Source organism: Salvelinus alpinus, chromosome 11 (assembly GCF_045679555.1).
Source record: "Salvelinus alpinus chromosome 11, SLU_Salpinus.1, whole genome shotgun sequence".
Classification (NCBI taxonomy): Eukaryota; Metazoa; Chordata; class Actinopteri; order Salmoniformes; family Salmonidae; genus Salvelinus; species Salvelinus alpinus.
Window position 1 is genome coordinate 27,983,767 of NC_092096.1, and position 15,373 is coordinate 27,999,139.

Below are 15,373 nucleotides of genomic sequence, written 5' to 3' on the forward strand. Positions count from 1 at the left end.
ATCATCTACTACATCTTGCCATCTTTATGTAATACATGTACCACTAGCCACTTTAAACTATGCCACTTTATGTTTACATACCCTACAGTACTCATCTCATATGTATATACCGTACTCTATACCATCTACTGCATCTGCCATGCCGTTCTGTACCACCACTCATTCATATATCTTTATGTACATATTCTTTATCCCTTTACACTTGTGTGTGTGTGTAAGGTAGTAGTTGTGGAATTGTTAGGTTAGATTACTGTTGGTTATTACTGCATTGTCGGAACTAGAAGCACAAGCATTTCGCTACACTCGCATTAACATCTGCTAACCATGTGTATGTGACTAATAAAATTTGATTTGATTTGATTTGATATCATCTACTGTCACTCTCTCTCCATATCATCTACTGTCACTCTCTCTCCATATCATCTACTATCACTCTCTATATCATCTACTGTCACTCTCTATATCATCTACTGTCACTCTCTATATCATCTACCGTCACTCTCTATATCATCTACCGTCACTCTCTATATCATCTACCGTCACTCTCCTTATCATCTACCGTCTCTCTCCATATCATCTACCGTCTCTCTCCATATCATCTACCGTCTCTCTCTATATCATCTACCGTCACTCTCTATATCATCTACCGTCACTCTCTATATCATCTACCGTCACTCTCTATATCATCTACCGTCACTCTCTATATCATCTACCGTCACTCTCTATATCATCTACCGTCACTCTCTATATCATCTACCGTCACTCTCTATATCATCTACTGTCCCCCTCTCTCTGTCTCCATATAATTTACTGTCCCCCTCTCTCTCTCCACATCTACTGTAACACTGACTGACAGTTAGGGAGAGGGGCATGACAGCACAGCTATGAAACATGATTATATAATATGTACATATTATTATTCATCCCTTACATTTGTGTTAGATAGATCAGCAGCAGTATTGGGGTAAACACAGGGGACAGGTTTACATACGCATAAGAACAGAGGTATGAGGGGGGTAAACACAGGGGACAGGTTTACATACGCATAAGAACAGAGGTATGAGGAGGGTAAACACAGGGGACAGGTTTACATACGCATAAGAACAGGAACAGAGGTATGAGGGGGGTAAACACAGGGGACAGGTTTACGTACGCATATGAACAGGAACAGAGGTATGAGGGGGGTAAACACAGGGGACAGGTTCACATACGCATAAGAACAGGAGCAGAGGTATGAGGGGGGTAAACACAGGGGACAGGTTTACATACGCATAAGAACAGGAACAGAGGTATGAGGGGGGTAAACACAGGGGACAGGTTTACATACGCATAAGAACAGAGACAGAGGTATGAGGGGGGTAAACACAGGGGACAGGTTTACATACGCATAAGAACAGGAACAGAGGTATGAGGGGGGTAAACACAGGGGACAGGTTTACATACGCATATGAACAGGAACAGGGACAGAGGTATGAGGGGGGTAAACACAGGGGACAGGTTCACATACACATAAGAACAGGAACAGAGGTATGAGGGGGGTAAACACAGGGGACAGGTTTACATACACATAAGAACAGGAACAGAGGTATGAGGGGGGTAAACACAGGCGACAGGTTTACATACGCATAAGAACAGAGGTATGAGGGGGGTAAACACAGGGGACAGGTTTACATACACATAAGAACAGGAACAGAGGTATGAGAGGGGTAAACACAGGCGACAGGTTTACATACACATAAGAACAGAGGTATGAGGGGGGTAAACACAGGGGACAGGTTTACATACACATAAGAACAGGAACAGAGGTATGAGGGGGGTAAACACAGGGGACAGGTTTACGTACGCATAAGAACAGAGGTATCAGGGGGGTAAACACAGGGGACAGGTTTACATACACATAAGAACAGGAACAGAGGTATGAGGGGGGTAAACACAGGGGACAGGTTTACGTACGCATATGAACAGGAACAGGGACATAGGTATGAGAGGGGTAAACACAGGGGACAGGTTCACATACACATAAGAACAGGAACAGAGGTATGAGGGGGGTAAACACAGGGGACAGGTTTACATACGCATAAGAACAGGAACAGAGGCATGAGGGGGGTAAACACAGGGGACAGGTTTACGTACGCATAAGAACAGGAACAGGGACAGAGGTATGAGGGGGGTAAACACAGGGGACAGGTTCACATACACATAAGAACAGGAACAGAGGTATGAGGGGGGTAAACACAGGGGACAGGTTTACATACGCATAAGAACAGGAACAGGGACAGAGGTATGAGAGGGGTAAACACAGGGGACAGGTTTACATACACATAAGAACAGGAACAGAGGTATGAGGGGGGTAAACACAGGGGACAGGTTTACATACGCATAAGAACAGGAACAGGGACAGAGGTATGAGGGGGGTAAACACAGGGGACAGGTTTACATACACATAAGAACAGGAACAGAGGTATGAGGGGGGTAAACACAGGGGACAGGTTTACATACGCATAAGAACAGGAACAGAGGTATGAGGGGGGTAAACACAGGGGACAGGTTCACATACACATAAGAACAGGAACAGAGGTATGAGGGGGGTAAACACAGGGGACAGGTTTACATACACATAAGAACAGGAACAGAGGTATGAGGAGGGTAAACACAGGGGACAGGTTTACATACACATAAGAACAGGAACAGAGGTATGAGGGGGGTAAACACAGGGGACAGGTTTACATACACATAAGAACAGGAACAGAGGTATGAGGGGGGTAAACACAGGGGACAGGTTTACATACACATAAGAACAGGAACAGAGGTATGAGGGGGGTAAACACAGGGGACAGGTTCACATACACATAAGAACAGGAACAGAGGTATGAGGGGGGTAAACACAGGGGACAGGTTTACATACGCATAAGAACAGAGACAGAGGTATGAGGGGGGTAAACACAGGGGACAGGTGTACATACGCATAAGAACAGGAACAGAGGTATGAGGGGGGTAAACACAGGGGACAGGTTTACATACGCATAAGAACAGGGACAGAGGTATGAGGGGGGTAAACACAGGGGACAGGTTTACATACGCATAAGAACAGGAACAGAGGTATGAGGGGGGTAAACACAGGGGACAGGTTTACATACGCATAAGAACAGGAACAGAGGTATGAGGGGGGTAAACACAGGGGACAGGTTTACATACGCATAAGAACAGGAACAGAGGTATGAGGGGGGTAAACACAGGGGACAGGTTTACATACGCATAAGAACAGAGGTATGAGGGGGGTAAACACAGGGGACAGGTTCACATACGCATAAGAACAGGAACAGAGGTATGAGGGGGGTAAACACAGGGGACAGGTTTACATACACATAAGAACAGGAACAGAGGTATGAGGGGGGTAAACACAGGGGACAGGTTTACGTACGCATATGAACAGGAACAGGGACAGAGGTATGAGAGGGGTAAACACAGGGGACAGGTTTACATACACATAAGAACAGGAACAGAGGTATGAGGGGGGTAAACACAGGGGACAGGTTTACGTACGCATAAAAACAGGAACAGAGGTATGAGGGGGGTAAACACAGGGGACAGGTTTACATACGCATAAGAACAGAGACAGAGGTATGAGGGGGGTAAACACAGGGGACAGGTTTACGTACGCATATGAACAGGAACAGGGACAGAGGTATGAGGGGGGTAAACACAGGGGACAGGTTTACGTACGCATATGAACAGGAACAGGGACAGAGGTATGAGGGGGGTAAACACAGGGGACAGGTTCACATACACATAAGAACAGGAACAGAGGTATGAGGGGGGTAAACACAGGGGACAGGTTTACATACACATAAGAACAGGAACAGAGGTATGAGGGGGGTAAACACAGGGGACAGGTTTACATACGCATAAGAACAGGAACAGAGGTATGAGGGGGGTAAACACAGGGGACAGGTTCACATACACATAAGAACAGGAACAGAGGTATGAGGGGGGTAAACACAGGGGACAGGTTTACATACACATAAGAACAGGAACAGAGACAGGGACAGGGACGGGGACAGGAACAGGAACAGGCGTATGAGGGGGGGGGGGGTACATGGACTCTCTCATGACACCCACCTGAGTCTAGCAGCAGACGAACCACATCCATCTTCCCATAGAGAGCTGCCTCGTGGAGAGCACTGCCATTCTCCGTCTGAGAGAGAGAGTGAGTGAGTGAGAGTGAGAGAGACAGAGAGAGAGAGAGTGAGAGACAGAGACAGAGACAGATAGAGTGAGAGACAGAGACAGAGACAGAGAGACAGAGGAGACCGAATAATAGAAGGCAAGAGAGGGGAGGGTGATGTGGGAGAGAAATAAACATTTATTTTAAGACATCGCCCAAGAAAACTCTTTGTACACAGAGTCGCATGGTGGAAACGTCCCATTCCAAATACACAGCAGTTTCCTCCCTCTCTATATGGCCTGGATGCTAGTGGCATTAGGCCCTGTAGAATACATTGGTCTATTGGTGGCATGATGCAATGCAGAGAAACTGTGGGCGCCATCTTGGATTTCCATAGTTGTCAAATATTTAGTGTACAGTAACTGTGATTACTTAGACAAGCATGTTAAAAGCACACAGAGACACACACACACTGGATCTCTCACACTAACACCCAGCCAGGCTCCTGCCTTGTGACTAATTGCAACAAGCATGCTGTGTGTGTGTGTGTGTGTGTGTGTGTGTGTGTGTGTGTGTGTGTGTGTGTGTGTGTGTGTGTGTGTGTGTGTGTGTGTGTACACGCACTATACCTTGTCTTTCCTCTATCACCAAGGTATTACCAACACAGCCAGGAAAGACCCCAAAAATCCAACACATTGACCAATCAAAACCCAGAGCCGCTCCTCCTGTGTTCCCACACACCCAATCCAGGTGAGTCTGACTGAAGACTGAGGGGGGTTTTGTTTGGTGTTGGGCCTTACTTTTGTTTTTTTGTTTTTCTTTTCTCCACATTTTCTCCCATTGCCAGTTACGACCTTGTCTCGTCGCTGAAACTCCGAAACATGACCCACCTAGACGCGCTTTTTGAAGTCCCATTAAACGTATTATGAAATAATGACCTTACAATGACTATAGAGCTGTTTCATGGAAATTCCAAAACCTAAAAAGTGAACATTCAATAGCCAGAACATTGTCTCCATCCAGAGATCTGTAGACAATGACGAGACGCATGTCTCCGCCATAACAACCAGTGTTGTTGTCACAAAGGCGGGAAGGCAGGAGACAAGTTTAGGTCCAAAATAAACCCATAGAAACGTATTGGGCATATTTTGGACAGATTTTGGTGAGAGTGAAACCACTCACTTCGCTTGCTCCTCTCTGATCTGGAAAAAACTGGCACAATGGATTATGGTCATTGTAGTCAATTACCATGTTTCTGCGCTGATCTAGGTTGAATATTTGCTTAATGAAAACCACAACTCACTTCAGCCCAGCGTCCCACACAGTTCATGACTTCTCAGATTTCTCTCGTGGATTTCTCTCTAGAGAAACGGCATGTTGGACTCACAAAAAAACTGAACTAAATGGAACTCAAGTAATTGAACCGACGTCGGTAAATTAGTTTAATTACCAGAAAAAAATTAAATGTTGATTAATCGCTCAGTACTAGGTATCACTAGAGCGTGATGAACCAAGGAAAGCCCACCAGGCCAAACCCTCCCCTAACCGGGACGGTGCTAGGCCAATCGTATGCCGCCCTATGGGGCTTCCAGTCATGGCCGGCTGTGACACAGCTGGGGTTTCGAACCCCAGGCTGTAGTGGTGCCTCAGCACTGTGATGCAGTGCCTTAGACCGCTGAGCAACTTGGGGCCTTTCAATATAGTTTGACACTTCACTTTTTCAATATAGTTTCAGATTCACTTTACAGCTTGAAGAAGTAGGTGTAGGTGTGTGTGTGTGTGTGTGTGTGTGTGTGTGTGTGTGTGTGTGTGTGTGTGTGTGTGTGTGTGTGTGTGTGTGTGTGTGTGTGTGTGTGTGTGTGTCGGGGGGGTCTGAATGTGTGTGTGTTTATATCCAGCAGGCTCAACTTTTGCCCTTGGTTCTCTACCTCCCTACAGAGCAGCAGGTCTCTCCATATAGAATCCCCTCATTATTAGAGAGAGAGGGAATGAGAGAGGGAGAGAGAGAGATATCCTCATTCATTATTCATTCAAACGATGGGCTTTAATGTAATTATTTTACTAGGCACTGACACACACTGCTATTTACCCCACCATCTGTGGGACTGTATGTTCCTTCCACTACTTAACGTCAAAGCACAGATCTGACAGTGTGGCTTTGGAGAGAGAGAGAGATAGGAGGGGAGGAGGGAGAGAGAGAGAGAGAGAGGGGAGGAGAGAGAGAAGGGGAGGGGAGGGGAGGAGAGAGCGAGAGAGAGAAAAGAGAGCGGGGAGGGGTGAAGAGAGAGCGGGGAGGGGTGAAGAGAGAGAGGGGCGGGGAGAAAAGAGAGAGGGGAGGGGAGAAAAGAGAGAGGGGAGGGGAGAAAAGAGAGAGGGGAGGGGAGAAAAGAGAGAAGGGAGGGGAGAAAAGAGAGATGGGAGGGGTGAAGAGAGAGAGAGGGGAGGGGTGAAGAGAGAGAGAGGGGAGGGGTGGAGAGAGAGAGGGGACAAGAGAGAGGGGAGGGTGAAGAGAGAGAGGGGCGGGGGTGAAGAGAGAGAGGGGCGGGGTGAAGAGAGAGAGGGGCGGGGTGAAGAGAGAGAGGGGCGGGGTGAAGAGAGAGAGGGGCGGGGTGAAGAGAGAGAGGGGGGGGGGGGAAGAGAGAGGGAAGGGTGAAGAGAGAGAGGGGCGGGGGTGAAGAGAGAGAGGGTGTATGAACTCAGGAACACCCCGTACTACTCTCATCCTTGTCTCCCTCTCTGTTCCCCATCAATTATTCACTTATTTCAATAACCACATCATTCTACACCCCCCCCCCCCCACACACACACACACACACACATGTTCTGTATCTTAAGCAATCACACACACAGTGCCACACTGTATGTATGAAGACAACACACACACACATCTCAAACTCATCCTTGACCTACTCCGACCGCCCCTCACAAACACACACACTGTACGTTGCTGTGTTCTGCTAATATTACCGCAAAACCATATTCAGAAAGAGGTTGAGTAGAAGGAAGATTCTCCTTAGATACAGAACCAACTCATTAAAAACACAGGAGACAGGCTTGAAACATTCATTACAAGGAGAGAGGAGAGAGTGTATCTTGAGCTAAAGAGACTCCTGCAGGAGGGAAGAGAACTGTTACAAAGCTGAAGCCTGGTTTCACCCTGACTACCAGGTGATGCTAAATGCACCATACAGGGATTATTTCTGTATTTTGAAAGTCACCTATCTTGAAAACTTGATTGCTGACAAAATGAAACAAATACCAAAAGATTGTTTTTGGGAGGAGATTTCCTTTAAGGCTGAGTTGACATTTAGCTCACCTCTCTTCACCTCCCTCTACAGGAGAACATGTTGTATTGAAGTAGAGACGCAGAGTGACCCCCCCCCCCCCCCCCCAACAACACACCTGCAGAATAAAAGCTAACCTACGACACCCTCCTCATCCCCCTCGCAACCCATACCCACCCACCCCTGACTCCACAGTGACCCTGACCCCTAGACCGCTGACCTGGGAGTTGACGTCCATGCCGGCTTCCAGCAGGGTGTGCACGGCTGAGTGGTGCCCGTTGCGGGCGGCCAGGTGCAGGGGTGTGTGGCGCCTTGTCCCGTGGCTGCTCATCAGGTTGGGGTGGGCGGTCACCAACATACAGACCACCTGGGAAGGGAGGAGAGGTGAGGAGAGGGGAGGAGAGAGGGGTTCAAGCCCAGAGGACATGAGTTCTAAGATCTAAATGTGTAGTTATTTGATACAGGCCCTTGTCGGTTACTACAGTATTACATACAACATTGTTTTCAGACCGTCAGTACCACAAGCCACGTCAGGACCAAACGTATGTGGACACCTCCTCGTCGAACATCTCATTTCAAAATCATAGGCATTAATATGGAGTTGGTCCCCCCTTTGCTGCTATAACATCCTCCACTCTTCTGGGAAGGCTTTCCACTAGATGTTGGAACATTGCTGTGGGGACTTGCTTCCTTTCAGCCACAAGAGCATTAGTGATGTTGCGCACTGATGTTGGGCAATTAGGCCTGGCTCGCTGTCGGCGTTCCATTTCATCCCAAAGCTGTTCGATGGGGTTGAGATCAGGGCTCTGTGCAGACCATTCAAGTTCTTCCACACCAATCGACAAACCATTTCGGTATGGACCTCGCTTTGTGCACGGGGGCATTGTCATTCTGAAACAGGGCCTTCCCCAAACTGTTGCCACAAAGTTGGAAGCACAGAATCGTCTAGAATGTCATTGTATGCTGTAGCGTTAAGATTTCCCTTCACTGGAACTAAGGGGCCCAAACCATGAAAAACAACCCCAGACCATTATTCCTCCACCAAACTTTACAGTTGGCACTATGCATTGGGCCAGGTAGTGTTCTCCTGGCATCCGCCAAATCTAGATTCGTCGGACTGCCAGATGGTGAAGTGTGATTCATCACTCCAGAGAACGCGTTTCCACTGCTCCATAGTCCAATTGCGGCGAGAATTAGACCACTCCAGCATACGCTTGACATTGAGCATGGTTATCTTAGGCTTGTGTTTGGCTGCTCAGCCATGGAATCCCATTTCATGAAGCTCCCAACAAACAGTTATTGTGCTGAAGTTGCTTCCAGAGGCAGTTTGGAACTCGGTGGTGTTTCAACCGAGGACAGACGATTTTTACGCGCTACACGCATCAGCACTCGGGAGTCCCATTCTGTGAAATTGTGTGGCCTACCACTTCGTGTCTGAGCCGTTGTTGCTCCTAGACGTTTCCACCTGACAATAACAGTACTTATAGTTGACTGGAGCAGCTCTAGCAGGGTAGAAATTTGATGAACTGACTTGTTGGAAAGGTGACATCCTATGACGGCACCATGTTGAGTCACTGAACTCTTCAGTAAGGCCATTCTACTGCCAATGTGTGACTATGGAGATTGCATGGCTGTGTGCTCAATTACTTACACCTGTCAGCAACGGGTGTGGCTGAAACAGCCAAATCCACTAATTTGAAGGGGTGTCCACATACTTTTGTATATATAGTGTATTGTTGTAGTCCTGAACTGGCACAACTCTCAAACACCCTCTCTCTCTCTATCAAATGCATTTATAAAATAATTTTCTAGACCACAGAGAAAAAGCAGAATCAGAGGCACATTGGCTTGGGGAAACTCTGTAGAAGGAAGAAACCTTGCTCAGGTCCATCCTCACCTGAAGTCGTCCGTAGAGCGCGGCCAGGTCCAGGGGCGTCTCGTCGCGACTGTTCCTCATGGTGGGGTCTGTCAGCTCCTGCAGTAGGATGGACACCACCTCAGAGTGGCCGTACTGGGCCGCACAGTGCAGCGCTGTCTCCCTCTCATGGTTCTGTATGCAGGGGGGAACAACTGTCTGAGTAAAAAAACTATGTATCGCTTCACAATATGGATCCATCTATTATGTTGACCTCATGGACTGTCAGTCTTTGCATCCACAGCTCCATCTACTGTGTGGGACAAACTCTAGTGTCACACACACAGTTGACCAGAGGACTCTCCTGAATCTCCAGGGCAGTGTTCTTCTCTTCAACCCAATTCATCTGTCCCAGAACTGCCCACAGTAGCCTTCTATCCCCCCCTGCTGTCCGTCTATGGTCAGTGTAGCCTTCTATCCCCCCTGCTGTCCGTCTATGGTCAGTGTAGCCTTCTATCCCCCCTGTTAACAGTCTATGGTCAGTGTAGCCTTCTATCCCCCCTGCTAACAGTCTATGGTCAGTGTAGCCTTCTATCCCCCCTGCTAACAGTCTATGGTCAGTGTAGCCTTCTATCCCCCTGTTAACAGTCTATGGTCAGTGTAGCCTTCTATCTCCCCTGCTAACAGTCTCTGTCAGTGTAGCCTTCTATCCCCCCTGTTAACAGTCTATGGTCAGTGTAGCCTTCTATCCCCCCTGTTAACAGTCTATGGTCAGTGTAGCCTTCTATCCCCCCTGTTAACAGTCTATGGTCAGTGTAGCCTTCTATCCCCCCCTGCTGTCCGTCTATGGTCAGTGTAGCCTTCTATCCCCCCTGTTAACAGTCTATGGTCAGTGTAGCCTTCTATCCCCCCTGTTAACAGTCTATGGTCAGTGTAGCCTTCTATCCCCCCTGTTAACAGTCTATGGTCAGTGTAGCCTTCTATCCCCCATGTTAACAGTCTATGGTCAGTGTAGCCTTCTATCCCCCCTGTTAACAGTCTATGGTCAGTGTAGCCTTCTATCCCCCCTGTTAACAGTCTATGGTCAGTGTTGCGTCAAAAAACAGAACACTCAAAACATGAGCACAATGGCAGCTCTTCCTTTAAAGAACTCCAGGCCTCAAGAGGGCAGATAACCCAAAAACACGGGTGGAACTAAAAAATTGAGCCAGGATTTCTGGAGGGACTACTTTTACATGCGCACCTGCCAGATAAGCATGGGTATAAAATGTTTGGTCCTCAACATACACACAGCTCATTGTTCAACCCTAAAGACGCAACTGGTATGTAATGTTTGGAATTATTTATTATGTTGCATCCAGTGCTTAGCACAATTTACATGTTTAACTCTGGTAGGAGGAGTGGTGACTTCTTTTGTTGTGGATATTTTCTGACTGCAGAAGTAATTGCTAGAAGTGCTAGATTAAATTGTTTAAACGTTTACTTTATTCAAAGCCATGCTTTGTTGCTGTGTCATGCATTGTTTAGTGTAAAATAATGCATGTTTATTCTCTGTTTAAGGTTATCAACCTATTCCTATTCCTCTGTCATTCAACTACTCTATTCAACAAATCAACTGTTTCAACATATTCAACAAATGGCATCAAAACCATAATAAAACACTGGAAAGGAATTGAGTTGTCCCTTTGCATCCTTCACGGGTTGAGCAAGCCGTTTTCAAGTTTGGGCAGAGCTGAAATAATTATAACACCTAGACAACTTGACAGTCAGTGTAGCCTTCTATCCCCCCTGTTAACAGTCTATGGTCAGTGTAGCCTTCTATCCCCCCTGTTAACAGTCTATGGTCAGTGTAGCCTTCTATCCCCCCTGGTAACAGTCTATGGTCAGTGTAGCCTTCTATCCCCCCTGTTAACAGTCTATGGTCAGTGTAGCCTTCTATCCCCCCTGTTAACAGTCTATGGTCAGTGTAGCCTTCTATCCCCCCTGGTAACAGTCTATGGTCAGTGTAGCCTTCTATCCCCCCTGTTAACAGTCTATGGTCAGTGTAGCCTTCTATCCCCCATGTTAACAGTCTATGGTCAGTGTAGCCTTCTATCCCCCCTGTTAACAGTCTATGGTCAGTGTAGCCTTCTATCCCCCCTGTTAACAGTCTATGGTCAGTGTAGCCTTCTATCCCCCCTGTTAACAGTCTATGGTCAGTGTAGCCTTCTATCACCCCCTGCTAACAGTCTATGGTCAGTGTAGCCTTCTATCCCCCCTGCTGTCCGTCTATGGTCAGTGTAGCCTTCTATCCCCCTGCTAACAGTCGATGGTCAGTGTAGCCTTCTATCCCCCCTGCTGTCCGTCTATGGTCAGTGTAGCCTTCTATCCCCCCTGTTAACAGTCTATGGTCAGTGTAGCCTTCTATCCCCCCTGTTAACAGTCTATGGTCAGTGTAGCCTTCTATCCCCCCTGCTAACAGTCGATGGTCAGTGTAGCCTTCTATCCCCCCTTCTAACAGTCTATGGTCAGTGTAGCCTTCTATCCCCCCTTCTAACAGTCGATGGTCAGTGTAGCCTTCTATCCCCCCTTCTAACAGTCTATGGTCAGTGTAGCCTTCTATCCCCCCTTCTAACAGTCGATGGTCAGTGTAGCCTTCTATCCCCCCTTCTAACAGTCTATGGTCAGTGTAGCCTTCTATCCCCCCTTCTAACAGTCTATGGTCAGTGTAGCCTTCTATCACCCCTGCTGTCCGTCTATGGTCAGTGTAGCCTTCTATCACCCCTGTTAACAGTCTATGGTCAGTGTAGCCTTCTATCCCCCCTTCTAACAGTCTATGGTCAGTGTAGCCTTCTATCCCCCCTTCTAACAGTCGATGGTCAGTGTAGCCTTCTATCACCCCTGTTAACAGTCTATGGTCAGTGTAGCCTTCTATCCCCCCTTCTAACAGTCTATGGTCAGTGTAGCCTTCTATCCCCCCTTCTAACAGTCGATGGTCAGTGTAGCCTTCTATCCCCCCTGTTAACAGTCTATGGTCAATGTAGCCTTCTATCCCCCCTGCTAACAGTCTATGGTCAGTGTAGCCTTCTATCCCCCCTGTTAACAGTCTATGGTCAATGTAGCCTTCTATCCCCCCTGCTAACAGTCTATGGTCAGTGTAGCCTTCTATCCCCCCTGTTAACAGTCTATGGTCAGTGTAGCCTTCTATCCCCCCTTCTAACAGTCGATGGTCAGTGTAGCCTTCTATCACCCCTTCTAACAGTCTATGGTCAGTGTAGCCTTCTATCCCCCCTGCTGTCCGTCTATGGTCAGTGTAGCCTTCTATCCCCCCTGTTAACAGTCTATGGTCAGTGTAGCCTTCTATCACCCCTGCTAACAGTCTATGGTCAGTGTAGCCTTCTATCACCCCTGCTAACAGTCGATGGTCAGTGTAGCCTTCTATCCCCCCTGCTGTCCGTCTATGGTCAGTGTAGCCTTCTATCCCCCCTGTTAACAGTCTATGGTCAGTGTAGCCTTCTATCCCCCCTGTTAACAGTCTATGGTCAGTGTAGCCTTCTATCCCCCCTGCTAACAGTCGATGGTCAGTGTAGCCTTCTATCCCCCCTTCTAACAGTCTATGGTCAGTGTAGCCTTCTATCCCCCCTTCTAACAGTCGATGGTCAGTGTAGCCTTCTATCCCCCCTTCTAACAGTCTATGGTCAGTGTAGCCTTCTATCCCCCCTTCTAACAGTCGATGGTCAGTGTAGCCTTCTATCCCCCCTTCTAACAGTCTATGGTCAGTGTAGCCTTCTATCCCCCCTTCTAACAGTCTATGGTCAGTGTAGCCTTCTATCACCCCTGCTGTCCGTCTATGGTCAGTGTAGCCTTCTATCACCCCTGTTAACAGTCTATGGTCAGTGTAGCCTTCTATCCCCCCTTCTAACAGTCTATGGTCAGTGTAGCCTTCTATCCCCCCTTCTAACAGTCGATGGTCAGTGTAGCCTTCTATCACCCCTGTTAACAGTCTATGGTCAGTGTAGCCTTCTATCCCCCCTTCTAACAGTCTATGGTCAGTGTAGCCTTCTATCCCCCCTTCTAACAGTCGATGGTCAGTGTAGCCTTCTATCCCCCCTGTTAACAGTCTATGGTCAATGTAGCCTTCTATCCCCCCTGCTAACAGTCTATGGTCAGTGTAGCCTTCTATCCCCCCTGTTAACAGTCTATGGTCAATGTAGCCTTCTATCCCCCCTGCTAACAGTCTATGGTCAGTGTAGCCTTCTATCCCCCCTGTTAACAGTCTATGGTCAGTGTAGCCTTCTATCCCCCCTTCTAACAGTCGATGGTCAGTGTAGCCTTCTATCACCCCTTCTAACAGTCTATGGTCAGTGTAGCCTTCTATCCCCCCTGCTGTCCGTCTATGGTCAGTGTAGCCTTCTATCCCCCCTGTTAACAGTCTATGGTCAGTGTAGCCTTCTATCACCCCTGCTAACAGTCTATGGTCAGTGTAGCCTTCTATCACCCCTGCTAACAGTCTATGGTCAGTGTAGCCTTCTATCACCCCTGCTAACAGTCTATGGTCAATGTAGCCTTCTATCCCCCCTGTTAACAGTCTCTGTCAGTGTAGCCTTCTATCACCCCTGCTAACAGTCTCTGTCAGTGTAGCCTTCTATCACCCCTGCTAACAGTCTCTGTCAGTGTAGCCTTCTATCACCCCTGTTAACAGTCTCTGTCAGTGTAGCCTTCTATCCCCCCTGTTAACAGTCTCTGTCAGTGTAGCCTTCTATCCCCCCCTGCTAACAGTCTGTCAGGGATGGGCAACTGGCAGCCCTCCTTATATTAGTCACTCTCACTCAGATGTCATATAAAAAAATGTGTACAATTGCAGGGGTGGTGCTAAAATGTTTTGCTCGCAAGGTGAGGGAGGGGGGACTATTGCCCATCCCTGGTCTATGGTCAGTACCACACAACCTCCTTGTCAGGTCACATGCTCAGGATAATATGAGGGCACTCTGTAGCATACAGGGCTGTACAGAGCACAGCCGTACAGGGCAGTACAGAGCACAGCCGTACAGGGCAGTACAGAGCACAGCCGTACAGGGCAGTACAGAGCACAGCCGTACAGGGCAGTACAGAGCACAGCCGTACAGGGCAGTACAGAGCACAGCCGTACAGGGCAGTACAGGACACCGCCGTACAGGGCAGTACAGGACACCGCCGTACCGGGCAGTACACGACACCGCCGTACCGGGCAGTACACGACACCGCCGTACCGGGCAGTACACGACACCGCCGTACGGAGGTAGTACACGACACCGCCGTACGGAGGTAGTACAGAGCACCGCCGTACGGAGGTAGTACAGAGCACCGCCGTACAGGGTAGTACAGAGCACCGCCGTACAGGGTAGTACAGAGCACCGCCGTACAGGGTAGTGCAGAGCACCGCCGTACAGGGTAGTACAGAGCACAGCCGTACAGGGTAGTTCAGAGCACAGCCGTACAGGGTAGTTCAGAGCACAGCCGTACAGGGTAGTGCAGAGCACAGCCGTACAGGGTAGTGCAGAACACAGCCGTACAGGTTAGTGCAGAACACAGCCGTACAGGGTAGTACAGGACACAGCAGGAGAGCATTACAAAAAGGAATGATTGGTTCCACAAGCATGCTGTTGATACTGTATACCACACATATATATATACACACAGACATATATATATACACAGACATATATATATACATACATACACACACACACACACATGTATATACACACATATACACACGTACCACATACACACACTCTCTCACTGTTTCTCCCTCTCACAGACAAACACTCTCAGACACACGTTCTCTCTCACATATACACATCAGGGTTCATTGTGGACAAGAGATGGAATGGAAAGTGATGTGCTGGTTCAATTAATAAAGGAAACATCCTTTTCCTCCTAATTCTGTGTGTGTACTGTGTGGGTGTGTGAGTAGAGTGTGTGTTTTTTATTTATTTTATTTCGCCAGGTAGGCTAGTTGAGAACAAGTTCTCATTTGCAACATCGACCTGGCCAAGATAAAGCATAGCAATTCGACACATACAACACAGAGTTACACATGGAATAAAC

At 48.0% G+C, this 15,373-nt stretch overlaps 1 protein-coding gene across 6 annotated transcripts in view; it reads right to left on the reverse strand.

Annotated features, from left to right (window-relative positions):
- LOC139533827 (ankyrin repeat and sterile alpha motif domain-containing protein 1B-like) overlaps window positions 1–15,373 on the reverse strand; it is a 330,155-nt gene that overhangs the window by 215,327 nt on the left and 99,455 nt on the right. For all 6 annotated transcript variants that reach the window (XM_071332244.1, XM_071332241.1, XM_071332242.1 and 3 more), the window contains exons 4-6: window positions 9,347–9,499; window positions 7,670–7,816; window positions 4,120–4,195 (exon numbers count right to left, since the gene is read on the reverse strand). In XM_071332244.1, coding sequence (XP_071188345.1) covers window positions 4,120–4,195; window positions 7,670–7,816; window positions 9,347–9,499 — 376 coding nt within the window. The remainder of the gene's footprint in view (window positions 1–4,119; window positions 4,196–7,669; window positions 7,817–9,346; window positions 9,500–15,373) is intronic.